This window comes from Labrus mixtus, chromosome 12 (genome assembly GCF_963584025.1).
Source record: "Labrus mixtus chromosome 12, fLabMix1.1, whole genome shotgun sequence".
Classification (NCBI taxonomy): Eukaryota; Metazoa; Chordata; class Actinopteri; order Labriformes; family Labridae; genus Labrus; species Labrus mixtus.
In genome coordinates, this window is record NC_083623.1 from 2,365,194 (window position 1) to 2,385,340 (window position 20,147).

Here is a 20,147-nt window from a genome sequence, read left to right on the forward strand (position 1 = left end):
ATGTTTTATGACACATTTTATCAGGAAAAAAAGAATGGTCATCTTTTCCTCGGAGCTCTTGAGCTCTCGTAGGTTCCTCAGGATCGTTGGTTGGGACGGCCTGCCTGAACAACCACTCTGATTCACCTGATATTTAAAGGATGTTGGTGTTTCCAGATTGGACTGCTTTATGATATTGACCGTATATAAATACAGACAGCACATTTCCACCTCTAGCTAAAATATCCCCTTACGATGAGCAGGGACATATTGGACATTTGGAGTCAGAGTCTGCGCAGTGCAGATCTGCTGGCAGAGGCAGATTATTGACCTCACGCTGCTTCTGCTAACACAAGCACACAGTTAGCTTACTGATAAAAACGTCAAAGATACTTCAGGTGGTTACGGTCCACAGCAGAACCGTCTGTTTATAGATGTTTTATAGCTCACTGACTCCTGTGTTAGTTATCATTATGTTTTCTCTCGCTGTTCTTCCTCTTCCTCTGCTGATCCGGTGCACACAGAGTCAACAGAGCTGTAAATCATGACATTTTACAATGTTTTGTAGCATCAAGTAACTAATAAAACAAAGAGCTTCCTCGAGGGAGTCAGACGAAGAAAAAGAACTGAACACATATCAGCGTGACAATAACTAACTGTCATCAAGACGGAAACCAGAGTTGAGAAAAATGTATCTGTTGTGTCGTTTGATTTTATAGTTTGTCCAATCGAGACTCTGACCTATACTGCAGCCGGACAGTAGGGGGAGCTCTATATCTTTTGGCCTCACTTTGAAGGAGGTGTTGATTTCACATGTTCTTGTACAATCTATGATTTATAGCTGAAAGAAACTATGAAATACCTGATGTAAAACAGAACTATTGTTTGATCTAGGAACAGAAATTGAAGCTCCAAACTACTTCTTATTTGTAAGAGTGAAAAGTGAAGTTATGGTCACCTTCTTTGGTGGTGCCATCAATCTGCTGAGGCACTCCAGATCCAGAACTGTACTCAGGGCTGACGGTGACCCTGTAGGTGGTTTTAGGCAGGAGCCCCAGAAGCACGATGGTCGTCTCTGCTCCCACAGTAGCAGTCTCCACCCTGGTCCTCTCGTCCCCGACGGGTTCGTATGTCAACCTGTAGCGAGTGACGGCTCCAGGAGCTGGCTGCCATGACACCCTGAAGCTCTCTGTGGTCTCTTCTGACACTTTCAGGTCCTGCACAGAGCCGAGCTCTGCAACACATTTGCACGTCTTACAATACCGCTTCTATTTACCGACTTAAAGAATGAAGAATGAAAACAATAAATACCTTCTAAAGTAGTTTCATAGCCGGTCACAGGCGAGCTGTCCCCTTTGTCATACTGTGCATAAACATTGACTTCATAGTGTGTGATTGGGGTGAGGTTGGGGAGGAGGGCGGTGAGCGTGTCCCCGGGCACAGACATGGACACGTAATGACCATTGGTTTCAGCTGCTGGCCTGAACTGAACCAAAAAGGACTCGACTGAGCTGGCATCCATCTCCCAGGAAGTCCTGAAGCTTCTTGGGCCAACCTCTGAGAAGGACAGCGCCCGTGGTTGGAGAAATCCTGGAAGGTAGAAAGGGAATTTTAATCAAACACAAAAGACCATATGCTGTAAAAAAAAAATTTAAAAGAAGGATGTAGAGCCATTCTGAAGCCCATCGACTGTGATTGGTGTAGTGAAAATGATATATCAGACTAACTTTTGAAAAATTGTTATACAGTCAAAGAGGTGGAACTGGGGTACGGCTTAAGTTTTCTGGTAAACGCCAACAACGCATCCACCTATCAGTCAACTCAGCCACACCCCTAGTTATACACATTTATGAATGACCCTTAGATTTAATTAAATAGGGTTGCCCATTAAAGATACATCCTCTCAGGGAATACCTTAAAAACTGATTTTGATGGGGCGCTGGTGGTCGAGTGGTTAGTTTGTATGTACAGTATGTACACAGGCTGTAGTCCCTGAAGCAGGAAGCCCAAGTTTGAATTCAACCTGTGGCTCCTTACCCCACTTTCTCTCACCCCAATTTCCAACTCTATATCTACTGCCATCTCAATTGTTTTACAGATATTTCTTATCCATAGTGAGCAGCTCATAATGATTTTTCTTCCATGTGTTCATTTGAGATCAGACTAAACTGTCTGCTATTTATCTTTCAGTACATTTTTCCAACCAGCATGCAGTGAACCAAATACTTATGGCAGCAAATGCATGAATTGGTGTTTTCTGTGAAACGAGCACCTACAATTTGGGTGAAATTTACTTTCTTTCCAGCTATGTTAAAGCTAAGCTCTTCCCCTGCCTATAGGCCACTCTTTTCTCTTCCACTGTCTCTTTCTCCTCGGCCATAATGTTTGTACAGAGAATACTGAGCTGAGATTGGTAATTGAAGGTGTTTGCCTACAGGGCTTCCTGCCAGAAAGCTGTCAATTAACCTCTCGACAGAGCTTTCCCAAGTTACACAGAGAAAAGACAGACATTCAAGCCGGGGAATGGGATCACAGAGACTTGCATCGTTGAACATTTCGCCTTTCTGGTATTCATTTTCCCCAAAATCTTTTTCGGAGGACGAAATCTGCACTCTGACAAGCTTAGCCTTAACCTTATCAAAAGTATGTTTGGGTTGGAAGAAAAAACACCAACAAAGAATTCTTTATAAAATCAGAAGTAAATGATTTAAAGGGGTTGAGCTACAGGCCAATTAATAAAATATGTACAATCTGCAACCAGCTGACAGCTCCATCATTCAAACAACGAGTGGATGACGAGTGCAGTGAAACTCCCCACTGTTGGAGCACTTTGTGTTAACATGTTGGAGGGAAGCTGTGCCTGCGCTGCTCATTCAGGCTCCTGCACACTGCTCTTATGTTGACATAAAGTCACTTTTATATAAGTATTATATAATCTGCAACCAAAGTTATGCTGGCAGACCCGAAAGCTCTTTTTTTTGCCAAGGAAATGAGTGATTAATATTTGGCTTTAAGTGGGTGAAGCAGCATTTATGAGGAACTTTTCTTGCTTGTTTAAACCTGACTTCCAGATGCTCAGGGGGTTGGCTAATAGTTTCAGTACAAAGAATGCATCTCAGAGTCAAGCTTTGTTTACAGATACGTGACGGACAAAACACCTGACAGTCTGGATTGTCCTGATGCCGTAACAACAGTCTCATCTGGTGCTATAACTAATGCTAAGAAGTCCCCCTTCAACCACTTCTTGACCCAGTTCTAATGTTTCCACATGCAGGAACTCTCTCTGCCCTTGAAAGATCAAAAGGTGGACATGTGTTGAACACATTGAGGGAGAGAGAGTTTGGTTGAGAGAGACACGCTCGGAAAAGTGAAAAGAAAGTAATTGTGCACATATGGAAGACGGTTGGTACAACTCTGTATTCTCCTTCCCAGTCAGCGGTGGTTTAGTTACATTTGACTCCTGTAATTAATTATTAAATGTGGTTTCAATATCAATGAATATCAATACAAACACAATACAAATGATTTAAACCATAATAGCTGACAGGTGGTTCTCATTTAACATTTTACTAAATGGGGGGGGGGGGGGGGGGGGGGCTTTGAATTGATTGGCCCACTGAGTGATAGACAGCTTTCATTGCACTGCTTCAGCTCTTTATCTTTAAATTGGAAAAAACATATTCTTGTCCCAATTATGCCTCTATGCCATACTATTGAGTTACATAACCCACCGTATGGCCGTTAGTTGCACGGCAACCCAAACAGTGACGCCACCTTCAACAGACCCAGTCTCTGTTTATGCGAGCTAGCCAGGTGGTGATAACACCGATACCTAACACATGGTCCAACTGGCTCCCACAACTCAACTGTGTAAACAGATGGACAGCAAGAGTCAGGACATCACCGGGGTCATCAAGTGGGAACCTCCCTTTCCCGTGTTTCATCCAAGTAGTCCCAGTCATCTCAGAAAGGCTGGACAGTTAGCTTCAGTGTCCCATAGCCACCCCTCTCCATGCTAGCTTTCACCGGCCACCACACCCCCACGCAGAATTTCTTTATCTTACCAACTGACACAGAGCCTCAGCCTAAATCAGCATTACCACAGCCAACAAACTTTAGTTCGATCCATCATTTATAACAAATACATTACAGTAAATTGCTTAAAAGAAGTTTAAAAGAGCACAGTGTCATCTGCATAGAGTGTAAACATAAAATTTTACTTACTTCTTTTGCGAAGTTCTTGCTCGATCCTCAGGCAGATGGACTGTGTGAGTTCTTTGGAAATTTTCTCAAAGGCATCAAAGTCCTCTACGGTGTACACATGGGTCTCCACGGGTGTGTTAGCAATGGCCTCCAGCTCAGAACGAACAGCGTCCTTTACACCCACAGCAAAGATCTCCACATCAGAGTTCCTCAGTTTAGTGGCTGGATCCTGGAAGGCATCCGATGACTTCCCGTCAGTGATGAGGATGGTGACACGGGGGACATTGGGGCGCGCTCCTCTGACATCCAGAAAGATCTTATCTCTCACGTAGGTCATGGCCCTGCCGGTGTTGGTGGAGCCTCCGCGGTACGGGAAAGTCCTCACCGCCTTGACCACAGCAGGTAGGTCATGATGGGTGTTTAGGTAGAACTCAGTGTGGGGATCCCTGCTGTACTGGACCAAACTTATCTGGACCTTATTTGGCCCAATGTCAAAGGAGTTCACCAGCACCTCCAGGAAAGCTCTGACTTTAGCAAAGTTAGCCAGACCGATGCTATAGGATCCGTCTACCAGGAGGACGACTTCGGCTTGAACGTCCACACCAAGAGAACATTCTAGTTTGGGAAAAAACAAAAAGATACAAACAAAGTTGAAATTGACAAGCTTCAGTTATTTAACATCATTCCGATCTCAAACTATGAAACCCTCTATTTTTAGTGTGTCCTCATGATGGAAGGCCAAATGTTGAAGTAAGAAACACTGATTCCTTAAAATGGTTGTACTTTAAATAGTCTTTAAACGGTCAATCAATCAATCAATTTTTATTTGTATAGCGTCAACTCATAACAAGTGTTATCGCAAGACACTTTACAAAAAGCAAATAAAAGACCTTACTCTTTGTCTTTTTAACGTTACAGTTTGAAGCAGGTAAAAAGACCCTACTCATAGGTGTAGTGCCATATTGGCAATTTCCTCAAATAGAGTACTTTGGCTGATTTTTATTGACTTATCTGGGAAGTAGTATCCCTATGTTTTACTCACCCACTGATACTTTAACCGGCTGTGTCTTCTGCATGACCATGACAGGATCGCTTGGCGTCAGGCCCTTCAGAGCGTACAGACTGATCTGGTACTCTGTGTCAGGAGAAAGGTCTCTGACCACCACCGAGGTCTGACCTGGGCCCACGTAAAGCTCCTGCCGCTTGCTGCCGGTCATCATGGGGATCATCTGCACCTTGTATCCAGAGACTTCTCCGATGGAGGCTGTCCATGTCACTCGTATGGACTTTGAGGCCACCTCAAGGACTTGGAGGTTCGAGGCGGGCTCAACAACTGAAAACAAAAAGTTATTGGATTATCTGAATCTATGAATGTATTTTTACTGGGTAAGTACAAGTCTGTCCATTTCTTTACACACTCTAAAAGTAAAACATCCTACCTTCTTCTCCGCTGACCAGTGAGTTGAGTTGGTCGTCAACACCAGCGCACACCTGGACAATGATGTCTTTCTGCACATTCTTCATCATGTCAAAGTTGGCGACATTAAAGACGTGTCTCCTGTAAGGAGTGGAGGCCATTAGCTTCATCTCCTCTGGATCAGCCTGTTGTATGCCTGTTGTAAGAAAAACAAAATGTAAGTTGTGAAATTCAATCCTTCTGTGTTGAGCTACAGCACCAGTGAATCCACAGCAGACTTTGTATAGTCGATGGCATCATGCAAGGATTACTGCATTAGAGGTAATGGGTGCATAATTCCTCCAGGTTTGAAGTTCTGGAGGAACTGAGCAATCTTTAAACTGTTAGTTAAAAATGTGTTTTCCACTTTGAAATATTAAAAGATCTACAGTTGGATTCAACATCAGTCAACAACTACAAGCCGAAACAATTTCAATGTAATCCTGCTGGAATATGTGGCAGCACGCGCTATAAATCTGAAACTGGTCGGTCTCCATTTAAAGACTTTATATTCTGTATTCATTTGTAGCACTCTGACATGACAAGTGAAGAGTTGTTGTTTAAAGTTTGAGAGATTGATGGATGGAAAAAGTACTTTAAAGGCCCGATCAAAACCATTGTTTTCCTTTAGTACAGCGCTTGACGGGCGCGTTTTTGAGCATCTTTTCTGCTCAAGATGCGGAGTCGCAGCGCTCGTTTTAATTTGGCCGAAACTGCCAATCGAATCAAGTAGGAAGCTTTTCCTCCACTTTGTTTTTTTTCTTCCTTGTCTAGGAGCAAAGCAACGGCGAGAGCACTAGAATCCATTTTTTCCCACTTATTTTATTTGGTCACTCAGAGGCACACGCAACCCCGCTCCACAGAAGCTCCATGCTGTTTTATTCCCCAAGATGCAGACCAAGACTTTTTTTGAGAGGTCTAGCATGACGTGTCTGCCCGTGCCCTAACTTCAGTTTAGTTTTCATCAAGTAGAGAGCGTTCTTAGCAGTAAGCGGCCGCTCCGAGCGCTCAAGTTAAAAATCGTTAACTTTTCAGAAAGGCGCTGTTGACGTCACAGGCGCTCTTCTCCAAATGTGTGATATTCCCCGTAGTTTAGCCGCCTACGGATCGTGTCTTGTACCCTCATCCTCCTCGCTCTGCGTCTGATCAGGATATAAACGATCTCAAATATAAAACATGCAGTAAAAAGAAACGGAGCAGTGTCGGTCGTACAGCGGCCGTTATCAACAAACTGTTGTCATGGAGACAGGACGGACTTGCAGCACTTTTCTGCCTGAAAAAAAACAAGATGGACACTGAGCCTAAATATTCAATAATGCTGGTTTGTGGTCAGTGGAGCTACAAAGGATTAAAATGTATATTTTTTACTTTGAAGTCTAGTATGTTGTATTTTTATGCATTTCTGTTTTGCTTTTTTAGTTTTTTTAGGTGTGAATAATTCAAATCCCAAAGAACTGTTCCCCTGCTAAAATGTCACAGGCAAACTTTCCTGTGATTCAAGAAACGTCTCCTTTGTTTAAATCTGAAAAGAGGATATGAATATTTACTTGGATACTCGTCTAGTAGTGACCTGTTTCTTCACCAGCAGCAGAAGATGAGCTGTTATTATTATTTCAAAAACAGCCCCCTTTTATCACCATAGCAACAGCACACTTCGGCTCCTTCCCCGCGCTGTGGAAAGTCTGACAGAGCCGCCCGAGCGTACACAGACATAAAACTTGCTATCACTCGCTCGTCATGTTAATGATGCCTTCTGTTATTATGTCACTAACAGTCGAAAGCATTGAAAATAGGAATGGAAAATGTAGGAAGTGGAATGTAATAAACTTGTTCTGGCGTCGTACCGAGGACAAAGATCTCCACCCCCCTGCTCCTGAGCTGCTTGGCGTAACTCTCCACTGGGTCCTCAGATTTGCCGTCCGTGATGATCACCAGCACTTTGGGGAAAGCGCTCCTGCTGCCGGCCTCCTCCGTGAACGTGTTTGTCAAGAGGTAGTTGAGGGCGTCGCCTGGAGTAAGAAAGACAGCAGAGGATTAGGTTTTAAACGTGGCACAGGCAGAAAGTGTCGGCTTACAAAGATGAGGTGTAACACTTCTTGAGAGTGAATATCTTCAGACACTAAACAGTCTGACCTAACTTTTAAAAAGGAAGGCCGATGAAAACTGTTTGATTTTCTAAGAAAATTTAAAATGAAAGTTGGGGACGAAATGAAAAATAAAGAACCAGAATACTTGATTCAAAACACTAAATAAAGTTGTAAAGGACTCATCTTCATTTAGACTCCATCTGGTTTCTTCAACTTTCACTCAGGAACAAAAATCAGCTTTTACATTTGAAAGAAATAATGATTGACAATTGTCGTGATAATTATCGATATGGACTGATATGAATTTTTTTTATCGTGATAACATTTTTTGTCATATCGTCCAGGCCTACTCATAAGCATCCTTTAGATTTTAAGGATGTGTTGACTACTTTTATGTTTTGGTAGGAATTTGTAGTCCTCTATTTTGTTTACAGTAAAAAAAAAAGTAATAAAAATAACAACAACAAAAAAACCATCTTTACTTCAGCGAGATGAAGACGGTACCTGTCTTTGTTTCTCCTCCCTTGAACGGCAGAGAGCCGATGGCTCGGAGCAGCGCCGGTCGGGTCAGGTGTCTGTTCAGGTTGAACTCGGTCCGGGCGTCGCTGCTGTACTGGACCACGCCCACCCGCGTTTTGTCCTCTCCGATCTGAAAGGCGCCGGCTGTGGCTGAGATAAAGTTGCGGATGTATTTGAAGTTGGGCCTGCCCACACTCCAGGAGCCGTCCACCAAAAAGACGACATCGGCGATGGCACTGAAGGAGCATTCTGGGGGGAAATGTGTCGTCAGTTAATGCATTACAGATACCTCCTTTGCACTTTACCCACAGGATAATAATCCATGCATCAAGTTTTACTTTTCAGGCCCTAAATACTGATGTTTCTGTTTCTGGAAAAAGAATTAGGGTGAACTTCAGTTCTGGTAAGTTGTTTTAATAATCAGATGAAAACCTGGAAAAGTGGTGGAAGTGCATTTAATGAGATGTTTTATTGAAAGAACCCGGTTCAATGCCCTGAATCAGCTGTTAAGTAACCATGGACGTTAAATCAGACTGCACTGTATGTATGTTAAGACACAGGACGCTCTACACTGGGAGTTTTTCTTGTGATTTTCCTCTCTCAGGAAGAAGGAAAAACCAGAACAACCTCATCCTCCTCTGCAGAGCTGGGCCACGGCAGCACCAGCAGCAGAAGCAGCAGCAGCAGTACTCTTGTAAACCAGCATCTGTAATGGTTTCCACTTCTCTCAGCACTTCAGGGCTGGGCTCCCCCCATCTCGGTTCCCTCCCCCGCTCCACCTATGACCCTATCTTCACTGAGTATGTGCAGCTTCCTCCACGCTGGCATAATTGGCCGGCAGGGGACGAAAGGATGACTGAATACTTCAGAGATTTATTGGGGCTTAGTAATTTTGATTATTGCTATACAATGGGGTGTTGTGTGGTTCGCTGAGCTCACGCTGATGGCCACCGCCCAGCAGTGAGGAGGAAAGTCCAGACACAAAAAGTGGAAAAACTCGAGGAGATACAATGAAGACTTGAAAGTTTGTGACTCATTATCTTTGCAATGAATCAAAACCCCTCGTCAAATTAAGGTCAAAATAAATGCAATAAAGAACTTACTGACTGAGTCTGAAGCGTCTGGTTTCCTGGGAGTTCCTCTTGAGCTGCCACTGGACTCGACTGAAAGACATTAATGTAAATGTAAAGGTTAGACGATTTAAATCATCTGGGCTGAGGCGCAAGTGTCCAGAAAAAGTCTTACCATGAACTTTTCCTGTGACTGCAGATCACAGATACTAAACCTGAATTCCTTTTTTAGTGGTTTTCTTGTGCAACATTTTTTCCTCTTAGAAACGACAAACATGCAAAAAAAAAAAAGAAAAAAGCTCTGGAGTGGCGGAACTACCAAGTTGAGGTCACTGTTTCTGACAGATTTCCAGGAAATCTCTAAAGCTCAAAGGATTTTCAGATCATCAGTGTCCGCAGCGATGCGGAGCAGGCGACCCCACCAAACTGCTGCCGTGACAAAAAGTGAAGACCTCAGTTTCCACTGGAGAGCAGGGTCACCAACACTTTACTGTTCCACATGTAAAATCAGATGACGCTTTAATGTCTTCAACCTGCTGCAACTGTTTTATCTTACCTCCTCTGGGCACTTTCAACAGCTAAATCTGTGGTTTCTAATGTTTTTGACTGTTCGAAATCCCAATTTTTTAAAGAATAAACTTTTTTTTTTGTTTAGTGACCCAAACTGTTTATGTGTTGTATTTCATCTTTTGCTTCCAATTATTGATTTCTTTATACTGTAAAAATACTATTAAATCTTCACATTCCCTTTTTTTTAAAGGAGCAATATGTACCTCGGACCCCTAGTGTTTAAAATGGGTACTGCAGTCCAAATTCTAAACATCATAGAGAGCTGTCCCCCCCCCCCCCCCCCCCCCCCCCCACCTCCTCTCTAGAGTCCATGCTCACTCAGGTCACCATGTGGTGGACTCTGAAGCTTCAGTGTTTATCCAGCTCTGCATGGGTCTGTAAACCTTTCTGTGTTCTAACTTCTCTCCATTTTTCAAAAGCATCTCCAATATTGATCCTAGTTTGAGCACGTTTCTGCTCGTGGAGCTTATTAGAAACATGCAGAGGCTTTTTAGGTCGGGTACAATCACTTCTATCTGAACCACTTCTCTTGACCCGCTTCCATCACTGCAACACCTGTTGACCTGATAACTGCTCTCATATCTGACAAACCGAGGGGCGTCCAAAACGGCCGTGTGGGGGGGTCGCCTTAAAACCAGCACTTCAACATTTCCTTAATGTCCGATCATATAGTAAGCTCACTTTATCATTTCACTCACTGCACATCTTACTGATTGGTCCTTTGAGTATGTTATTTGCATAATGTATAATGTAAAGGATGTTCATTTAATATATGTTAAACATTTGACTGAATTCGACTTGTTCAATATGATAAATGGTGTTCCTGTTTTTGCACAGCTTAAGACAGAAAATGTAGCACAGCTGGATTTTGTCCTGATTGGCTCGCTGTGCTGTGGAACTAACCGATATCTGCCCAATCAGGATTTCAGTCCAAGCTTTCAGACGTTAGCCGAGCAGAAAACTGTCTAAATCCATCTTGAATGTGAGACTAAATGGAACTTGTGGTGACTAGGTCTTGCCAACTTCTGTTTCCATGATCAAGAATATAAATTAAAGTCCCTTTTGGGCTTGTGCTCAAAACAGATGAACACTGTAATGAAGATCATGTGATATCATCTGAAGACCAAGACCAAGACTCAATGATGTTAACGTGTGTATCTTGCTGTCCTGTATACTGTAAGAACTGAAAAACTGTCCTGTCCAATCATAGCTGCTCTTTTTCAGATGTTCCGGTTGTTTTGTCGACTTAGCGTAAGAGACTTTAGACCTGTTTTATATCCAGTTTTTAAACCCGAGGATAGGTTGTCATCATATTGACTTTCTTCAAAAGGCGACCAGCTGCATACAATTTTTAGCACTGGTTTGGCTGCCTGTTGCTAATTTACACACACACACACACACACACACACATTCAGGTACAAGGTGACTCACTTGTGATCTGGCCGGAGATGGGTAGACTCTCCTCTGATCCAGTGTACGCAGATATTGTTACTACATAATCCACATCTGGAATCAGGTCTGAGATGGTGGTCTTAGTTGCAGATGCAGTCAGAGTAAATTCTTTTGTTGGTTCTTCTACAAGAATGCACAAAGTCAGAGGGAAGCCATTAGGAAACTGCAGCATTACTTCATTTCTCCACAAGTCAAAATGGGGCTTCAGGAAGACCTGATCCCACATGTGATCTGTGGACTGGAAGTGCTGTGACAACACGAGACAAGAGGATGATCAATTTAAGTGAATCGTGACAAGTAGTGTTAATTTTTGAGGACATGCACAACCAACTGCAGGATACACAAGGCTGATGTCATGCGATTGCTTAGTTTGTAGTAAGTCTCACTCTCAGGGCTTTAGGGTGAAAAATAACTAGGGGATATTTTTAAACTTTTTTTACAGATTTAAAAACAGGTAGTAATGTGAAAAAAAAACATTAAACTTTTTGTATTTTGAACAACACTGAGGTATAAAGATCTGCCTTCCAACATATATTAACTGAATCCCAATTATCTGTAATCTAAATCTGTATACAAACAGAAACAAAGTCATTATTTCTTTGAAATTTATGCAAAATAAAAGGAGTGAGAAATAACTAGTTTGCCCTTTTTTGCCCTGATTGGTTGAGCTCGCTGTTACCATGGCAATGTTTCCCCCGAACAGATAAGATTCACTAGCAGGCTAGCTAGTTACTTAGCTAACACGAAATGTACAAATAACCTTGTCATGCCGCAGTGAATGTAGTTTATATATTCAACAACACAAACACAAACTACAAGATACACTAGCATTAACAGTATAAACACGAGAACAACGATAACAGTTACTTTCAAACAGAATCGATACCACTCGCAATGGATTGTGGGATGTGTAGTTCCTTGACTCCGGACAAAAAATATGAACACAGTCTTGTACCTTTGCCTTTTCTTCTTTTCTTAACGCCGTTTTGGTGCCGAATTAAATGTAATATAGTCATGAGTATTGGGGCAGCTGGCTGTCTCAGTTCCAGTCGTCAATCTCTTGAAATAAGGATTTTGTTAAATGTCAAGGGAGGATTTGAATGGGGAAATTTTACTTCAGGAACCAGACAAAGTGGGTGGTCACTGTTGAGCTCCATTCTGTCAGTCATTCTGAACAGTAAGTAACAGTAATGTATATATGTGCACCACCTTAGTGGTTTAGTCTAACATTAATAGTTAGACCTGGACGTGTCTGTAGAGTAAATATTAGGGTGGATGCATTTTCTGCATCTTATGTTTTTGTTTTATTTGGTTCTAGGCTATTATTTAGGTGAAGGATTCTTCTAAGATCTTTTTTGCCTCTTCCTGCACTGAATATTGCCTATTTTGTTATTTGTGTAAATATGTATGTAGTCTATATTTTTTTATGTGCAAATAAATAAATCAAATCAAATACCGCAGCATACATTTTAAGGGTGGATTCAAAATTAGGCAGTGAAGAAATAATGTCTTCGGCAAAGGTAGAAGACTGTGTACATCCAATTTCAGGGAGTAAATGAACTATGCCTCCCCCAATCCATTTTAGTTTATTTACTTTAAATAAAGGCGCACATGCAAGTTACTAAAAGCGTGTGCATTTTACGTAACAGGCGCACAAAAAACTTTTGCAGAATATTGCCCTACATTTATAAAAGTCAAGGTTTAGGGTTTTTTTGAATCAATGTAGCTGACTTCATAGCGCTTTTTTTTTTTTTAAAAGCCATCCCAGCTGTTTAATGTACTGTGAAGGCTTTTAAGATTTACTCTCCTGTGCTAAACCAACGCTGACAATTTTCCATGGCAGTGATAATGTTTTTCCTTTCTTTTATCATTAGAGCTCCCGGAGCCAAACATGTGTCTGCAGAAATCTCCAGATAATTGCGGGGGGAGTGTCGAGTCTTGCCGGGGCAGACTGGTGTGTAAGTGAGTTTACGGCACTTGTAATGTTACAAGCTCAGCAGGACATAACTCGCAGGTTTAATGGGGCACCCACCTGTGGATGAGGTCACTTGTATCCTGTAGCCCTGTATCCTCGTCTGTGGTCCACTCCAGATCATTTGCACCGTGTTCTCATTTAAAATCTTAAACCTCAAATCTGACGGAGGGTCGACTGTGGAGGGATAGAAGCAAAACGCGGTTAATCCTGCAGCTGTGGGAGGGAGGATGTATTGTAATGTGAAGTATGAAAGGATTTTCCCAACAGTCAACACTTCGGGTTGAAGTTTGACAAGTTCACTGTTGGAGCAAACAACACAAGACGAACCAAAACTACAACATGTGAGAGAGGCCATTTTCAAAGAAGAAAAAATGTCCTCCGTTTGAGCTCGAGTGGCTGGCGGCCACAGTCAACAACTCAAGCAACAACAACACTGAGACAACAAACACAACAGAACAACAAGATATTACTTCACTACAGTTTAGTGCATTCACGAGGGAAACACAAACAGGGTGGGAAGATTTAAACTCTGCTGAATTTGGGCTGTGACCGTTGAGAAGAAAAAACAAATAGAATCAAATAAGCAACTACTTACCTAACTAAAAAATGATATACTAATTAACACAATAGATTTTTTAGCACTGAATATTTTGACCGAGAAAACACCTCTCTTAGCTGAGGTGATATTGTGAATGATGTGTTTGCAAGTTACAACAAACTTCATTAAAGGTCCTGACACACCGAGCAGACGGCAAAGAACTAGTGGCAACGAAGGCCGACGATCTCTGTAGCTGTCGCAGAAAAGTATATTTCTTTGAACAGGATTTTGTTGTAATCAGTTGGAGCGTGGCTTATCTGTACCAGATGAAGAAACTTCGGGAGCAGTTATAATCTCCTCGGCGTGTCGGGGTTTTAACAGACTACAAAGACTACAGCCGACCACCAATCACCACGTACGTTCTGAGCGGGCGTGAGAGAGGAAATACCTCTCCATGTCAGCAGGGGGCGGTAGTCTGCAATAGTCATTCCAAAATGGACGGAGAAGAATCCAGATATATAAACCGTTTTTTATGAAGACCATTTTCAAACCGCTGTCGCTCACCGCTCGTGATATACTGTAGGTACTTCTAATCGAGATAAAAAGTTGAAGACGTTTACTTGCTTTGGTTACTTAAGATTTTCTCCTCGTGCACTGATTCGCTTAGCTGAACAGCCAATCAGTTTCAATGAAAAATATATTTTTTAGACCGATTCAACATGTCAGATCGGTCGAAAAAAGGCTGACGGGTAGCGACGGAGCTTGACCAACCGCAAAAACCCGACGACCTCCTTTGTTGGTCAGGTCCATAAAGTGCAGCATTTAGATTTTAAAGTGAGGTAAGTAGTTGTTTAGAAGTTTCCTTTCTTCCACATCGGTCACTTTTACAGACTTTTAAAACGTCTCTGTCTGGTTTCTATCCAACCAAACGTCTGACTGTTGATTGATTCTAAAACACAGATTAAGAATAAGAACGTTTCCGTCCCTGTCGACAAAACATGATTCAACATGGACCGGCTGACTTCCGACAGGCTGTCCATGACCTCAATCCAACTGGTGATGCTGGATTGACAGACGACGAAAATCACATAAAATCTGAGTATGTCATTCTGCTGCACTGATTATACAATGAGGATCGTATTCAAGTCCTTTTCCTCCATTGCAAACCTCGTAAAAGAATACACAAAGTCATGTGTACGTCTTTTTTTTTTTTTCAACTAAGCCAGAGGCTCCTAAAGTACAGCTCAGCTCCAGACTCCACAAAAAAGTTAAAGAATGATTTTGAAGGATCTGGACTGTGATTTAGGAGCCGCTGGTCAACAAACAGGATAAAGAGTGCACACACAGAGTCGGGGTGAACTTGGGATTACTGACATGGGGAATCATGCATGTGTACATGAAAAGTTGTTGATAACAACTCGGAGAGCGACAGACACAAAAAAGTTTCCATGTACACGAGGGACCACAGGTTATTAATGGTGGAATATTTTAAAGGGATATTCTTCAGGTTGGGGTGGACATGATAGAAGGTTGCGCTGCGTAAAAAGCTAGCTATAGAGCTAAAATGTTTTCTTCAGGATTTAAATCTTCATAAGAACTTTTTAAAAAGTTTTAAAAAATCAATCGAGCATTTACAACTAAACAAGTCAGGCTAGCTTAACGACAAAGAGCTGCTAATAACAAACGGCCCGGTTGTGACTGAACGTGATGTTTTCAGGTGCTTTTCATGCAACATAGGAGTAACAGGAAGCAGACGACGATAGTAGATACTCTCACATTAAACAGATGATAAGTTAGATCAATTCACAGGGTTGCGCAAAACGATGTAAAAACGCGGGAAGAATCATGATACTGACACTAACAATTCTTTCTCCTGAATATTATAAAGAAGGTACAAAATGTCTCATTGATCCTTTTAGTACTCGAGACTAGACTCGTTTAAAGGTCACATATTCTCCTCCTCTTCTTCAGTTTAAATAAGTCTCAGAGCTCCTCAAAATATGTGTGTGAAGTTTCTTGTTCTAAATCCACTCTGATCCTGTATTTGATCATGTCTATAAACCCCTCTATTTCAGCCCTGCTCAGAACAGACTGTTTCTGTGTCTGTACCTTTAAATATGTAAATGAGCTGTGTCTGACCACGCCCCCTCTCTGGAAGGGCTCGGGTGTACTCGGTCTTTCTCGCTCCATGTCCTATTGTTTACGGTGAGAAGGCAGACTCAGAGGGCAGAACAAACACCTAGCTGTGGGAGTGTCACCCACCTGGGGGAGGGGCTACTGCCCTTTGTGATGTCATGAAGGGAAAATCCCCAAACGGCCTGTTTGAGCACACATTTCCTGAAAAGTGGAGCAGGCAGAAGACGGAGAGGATGGACTTTTCTCATCATCGGGAGGTTTGTAGACAGACTAGAGACACATGTTAGAGTTAGAGGAACATGGAGAAGTGGATTTTAAATAATATGTGACCTTTAATGCATCATCCTCGTTCTCGATATCTGCACACTTTTGGAACTTTTTCCTTAATAAAACACTTTCCTTGAACATTATCTAACAGGTGGAAACTTTGCGTCTAACTCTTAATCTTTTCATGCTCTGGTAATGCTGATCTAAGGTGATCTCAGATTCTCCTCAGGTACTGTACCGCAGAAACACGCAATGTAACGAGGGTAAAACTATCACAGGAAACGGCGGGAAATCTAGCTGGATCTTACGATAGTGATCTCGACATTTGGTTATAAACCGCCAACCAGTTCATCTGTTAGTGTGGAGGTGAAGAATATCACTGTAAAATATTGTCGTAAAGCCAGGACTCAGGGTCCAGGCTTGACTGGGAAGGGGGACAGGACGTCAAAAATGGAGGAATCGACCAACCTGGAGAATCAATTCAAGGGCGGCGGGGCGGCTGCTTCTGTTTCCAAAACGGCCAAAAACTACCCCCCCATCCAAAAGCACGCAGACACACACACACACACTCACATCTTCTGCTCTGAACGGCTTTAATTAAGTGATCTATCACTTTTAAATTGTGACAGTTTTGAAGCAGAGACCAGTCGTTTCTCTCCAAGGTGTTTGAACTTGTAGCTCCGGCCTCAACCTGTCAAACTATCCCAGGATATATATACGACCCCTTTAGGATGCCGTGACTTCTGGAGGGCCCTCTCGGGGACATTAAAGGGGGTCACAGCAGGTCAGAAACTTTGCTGGAAGGAGAGAAAAGTAAAAGTTCTCCTCCCCCTCCTCCTCCCCCTCCTGCTCTTGATGATTTGATGAGTTTTTACTGCTTTCTCTTTTCTTTTTTTTTCTTAGTCTGAGAGAAAAACCCAGAGGCGAGCAGCAGAGGAGCAGATTTTCTCCTCTCTCTTCTTCTTCAACTCTGGAAAATAATGTGAAAGTCATATTTTGTCTTTTCCCCTTCCATCAGGAGAAAAGACGTAGGGGAGGAAAGTTGGCCAGGTGCCGTCTGGGTTTTTTTCTTTTATTAACTGGAGAAATTTCGGCTAGGCTAGTTTTGAGTAAGGGCTCCTCCTGGTGGGGAAAAACCCAAACTACATCTGTGTGAGGTTGGAAAAGTGTCACATTTTTTTAGTTTTAAAGCCTCAGATTGGAGTCAGCACAGATTAAAAAAACATCTTTTCATTGTTTCTTCTCCTCAGATTATTCTTTGGACAGAAACAGATTTTAAATTAAGGCACAAAAGAAGCACCGGATTACTGGATTTATTTGTCCTTTTGGGCAAAAGGCCAGATAATTAAACTTTTCTATTTGTCTTCATGGTGGTTTTAGATGCCTCACTGCTCTGAACTAGTTGTATCTTTGGCTTGAACCACTTTAGAAGTGCTTCTGGATATGGAAGCAAAACTCTGATTAATACAATTGAAACCAGATATTTGAAGTGGAGACTGTTTTTTTTTTCCTCCTCCAGCAGCGACATTTTTCAAAATCCTAAAGGGAACTGAGAGTTTTAAAGAAAAAACAGGTTAAACAGAAGCCAAAAAAAAGGGCAAATCAGTTCAAACAAAAAAAAACACAATTCAGAAACAGACACATTTGCTTTCTCTGTGATTTTTTTTTTATTCAGGCTAAATATTCACATTGGAGACAGAGAGAAATGAGAGGTGAGAGGAGATGGAGTCAGAGGTGTTGGATCACAGAGAGGAGAGGAGAGGAGGAGGAGGAGGAGCAGCTTTACCTTGACTCTGGGCCTGAGTGAAGCACAGCAGCAGCAGTGCCAGGAGGGCAGCCGCGGCCAGAGAAAGCCTGCTCTTCATCTTCAGCTTCTTCTGGCTCAGCAGCACATGAATGAAGCTGCGAGAGAAACACGAAGGAAGAAGCTGTTGAGAGTTTGTTTCAACATCACCGGCAGTCCCTCAGCAGCCTCGGGGCTTCACAAGACCTCCAAGAAACCCGAATATAAACACCAGAGCAGCATCATTTTGACTTAGATTCATCTACTACGAATTAAATCTACATCCGGTGTCAGTGAGAGGTTTTAAATGCGCCAGAACACGCAGCTTTCAAGCCAGGAATATTGAACAAAGTCATATTTGGAAGAGCCTGGTGCTCGTAAAAACTTCTCCCCCAGACAGACCAACGCTATAAAACGACAGACTCCATGTGTAACACAGGGTGAAGTCCAAAAAAATCACAATTTAACAGCTTGAGACCGCAAATAAATTATTTGATTTAAAAAGGAAAAACCAGCCAAATCTGCATGCTCTCGCTTTACGCGTTATATTCTGTATTTTCTCCTTCTAAAACAGCTTCAGTTATGTTGATTTTGACTGGAAAACATCCATATGAGCATGTAAAAAACGTCTGCAGATTAGATTTAACCAGCCTACAGGGGAGAAAATCATTTCAAGATAACCGAGCGTCAAATCCTGGTGTTGTGCGCAATTACGCACAGCACTTCAAAGTGATAGTCCACCGGTATTTCAAGATATCCCGCTTCAAATTAGAAGGAAACTAAAATACTACAGGTACAGAGGATCTGGGACATATCACAGGCTTAAGAAATGCACTCAGTTATACAATATTTATGTTAAATACTCGCTTGGAACTCAAATAATAATAAATGTCATACTGCGAAAATAAATCCAAAATAAGCATGCAGGACTGACCTAAAGAGGAGACAGTTGAATTTCCTTTGTTGGTTTAAGAATAAAAAATAGAAACCAGGTTAAAGTCTCAGTCGTGGACCTCCGACCTGAGAGAAAAAGGGAGAGTGATGTGGTCCGGTGTTGAAGTCGGAGAGCTCCGCGGGTTTTTGGTTCCCAGACGCGTCGGCGAGCCTCTTTCCAAGTGGGAAGAGTCTCCACACAATCTGGTACTTAACAGGGGGGCTGCTCCCAGCTCTGCCTGCCCCGCCGCGAGCTCTTACGACATCCAACCGGGCCAAAAAGAAGAAGAAAAAAAAATGATGCGTAACCTCGACACACTCGGAAACTTTTACATAGTTTTCTGCATTCCTTTCCGGTGATGGAGGGCTTCTGTGCGTCCCGGGCCGGCCGCGCGCAGACAGCAAGGGGGGGGGGATCATTGGAGGGAAAGTTAGGGAGGCATAACCCCCTTTTTTCACTCTGTGAATCAATGGGAAAATATTACCCTGCTAGTAAACTAAACCCCCCAAGACAGACTTTTCCTCTACAATGCATCATTCCGGATTTCCAGCAACGGAACAAGAAGTTTCTGGAGTCCTCGGAGGGATTAAATGGAGCGGGAACAGTTGTCGTGAGAATTAAAAATGACTTAAAGGAAAACTGCCTTGCCTCAAAACTTTATCAAATGCATCTTAGTGTGTAGAGTTATAGGTTACAGATGGCCAGATTGGAAAACGGAAGTGCATGAGTCTGCAGTTTTGACATCCCCGTCCAACATCAGAGTCCAGATCAGTCATTTTCTCCTACTTTTTCATACAGACAGAGCTTCCTGTGATATCATGTTTAGAAGCTGCAAATGTGTTAAAGAAGCTCCAGAGTGAGTTCTTTCTTACCAAACTGAGCTGGCATAGCTCCCATAATAATCACATTCTGGTGGAAAACCTCCAGAAGCAAATACACATTGTCAAATTTGGCAAAGGATTCAAATAATTAAAACAAATCAGATGTTTTTTTAAGCATTTTAAAGGGGACATATTCTGAAAAATCCACTTGTACAGTGTTTCTGAACATTTATTTGAGTAACCTGAGAGTCTACAGACCCACAACATGTGAAATAAACCCATCCAGTCCTTTGTTTGTGGTCTGCATAAGTCTTACAACACAGAGAAAAATGCTCTGTTTCAAATGTGCTCTCCTTG

General features: G+C 42.3%; 1 protein-coding gene across 9 annotated transcripts in view; it reads right to left on the reverse strand.

Annotated features, from left to right (window-relative positions):
* Positions 1-19,165, reverse strand: part of col12a1b (collagen, type XII, alpha 1b) — a 115,772-nt gene extending 96,607 nt beyond the window's left edge. For 7 of the 9 annotated variants that reach the window (XM_061051460.1, XM_061051456.1, XM_061051455.1 and 4 more), the window contains exons 1-12: positions 18,970-19,164; positions 18,039-18,154; positions 13,369-13,485; positions 11,316-11,459; positions 9,348-9,407; positions 8,230-8,493; positions 7,483-7,647; positions 5,622-5,795; positions 5,225-5,515; positions 4,204-4,797; positions 1,291-1,569; positions 938-1,213 (exon numbers count right to left, since the gene is read on the reverse strand). In XM_061051460.1, coding sequence (XP_060907443.1) covers positions 938-1,213; positions 1,291-1,569; positions 4,204-4,797; positions 5,225-5,515; positions 5,622-5,795; positions 7,483-7,647; positions 8,230-8,493; positions 9,348-9,407; positions 11,316-11,459; positions 13,369-13,485; positions 18,039-18,117 — 2,443 coding nt within the window. In that variant the 5' untranslated portion in view covers positions 18,118-18,154; positions 18,970-19,164. Of the gene's footprint in view, positions 1-937; positions 1,214-1,290; positions 1,570-4,203; positions 4,798-5,224; positions 5,516-5,621; positions 5,796-7,482; positions 7,648-8,229; positions 8,494-9,347; positions 9,408-11,315; positions 11,460-13,368; positions 13,486-18,038; positions 18,155-18,969 lie in introns of all 9 variants that reach the window. The other 2 variants (XM_061051458.1, XM_061051453.1) reach the window with 2 other exon arrangements.
* Positions 19,166-20,147: the final 982 nt, after the last annotated feature.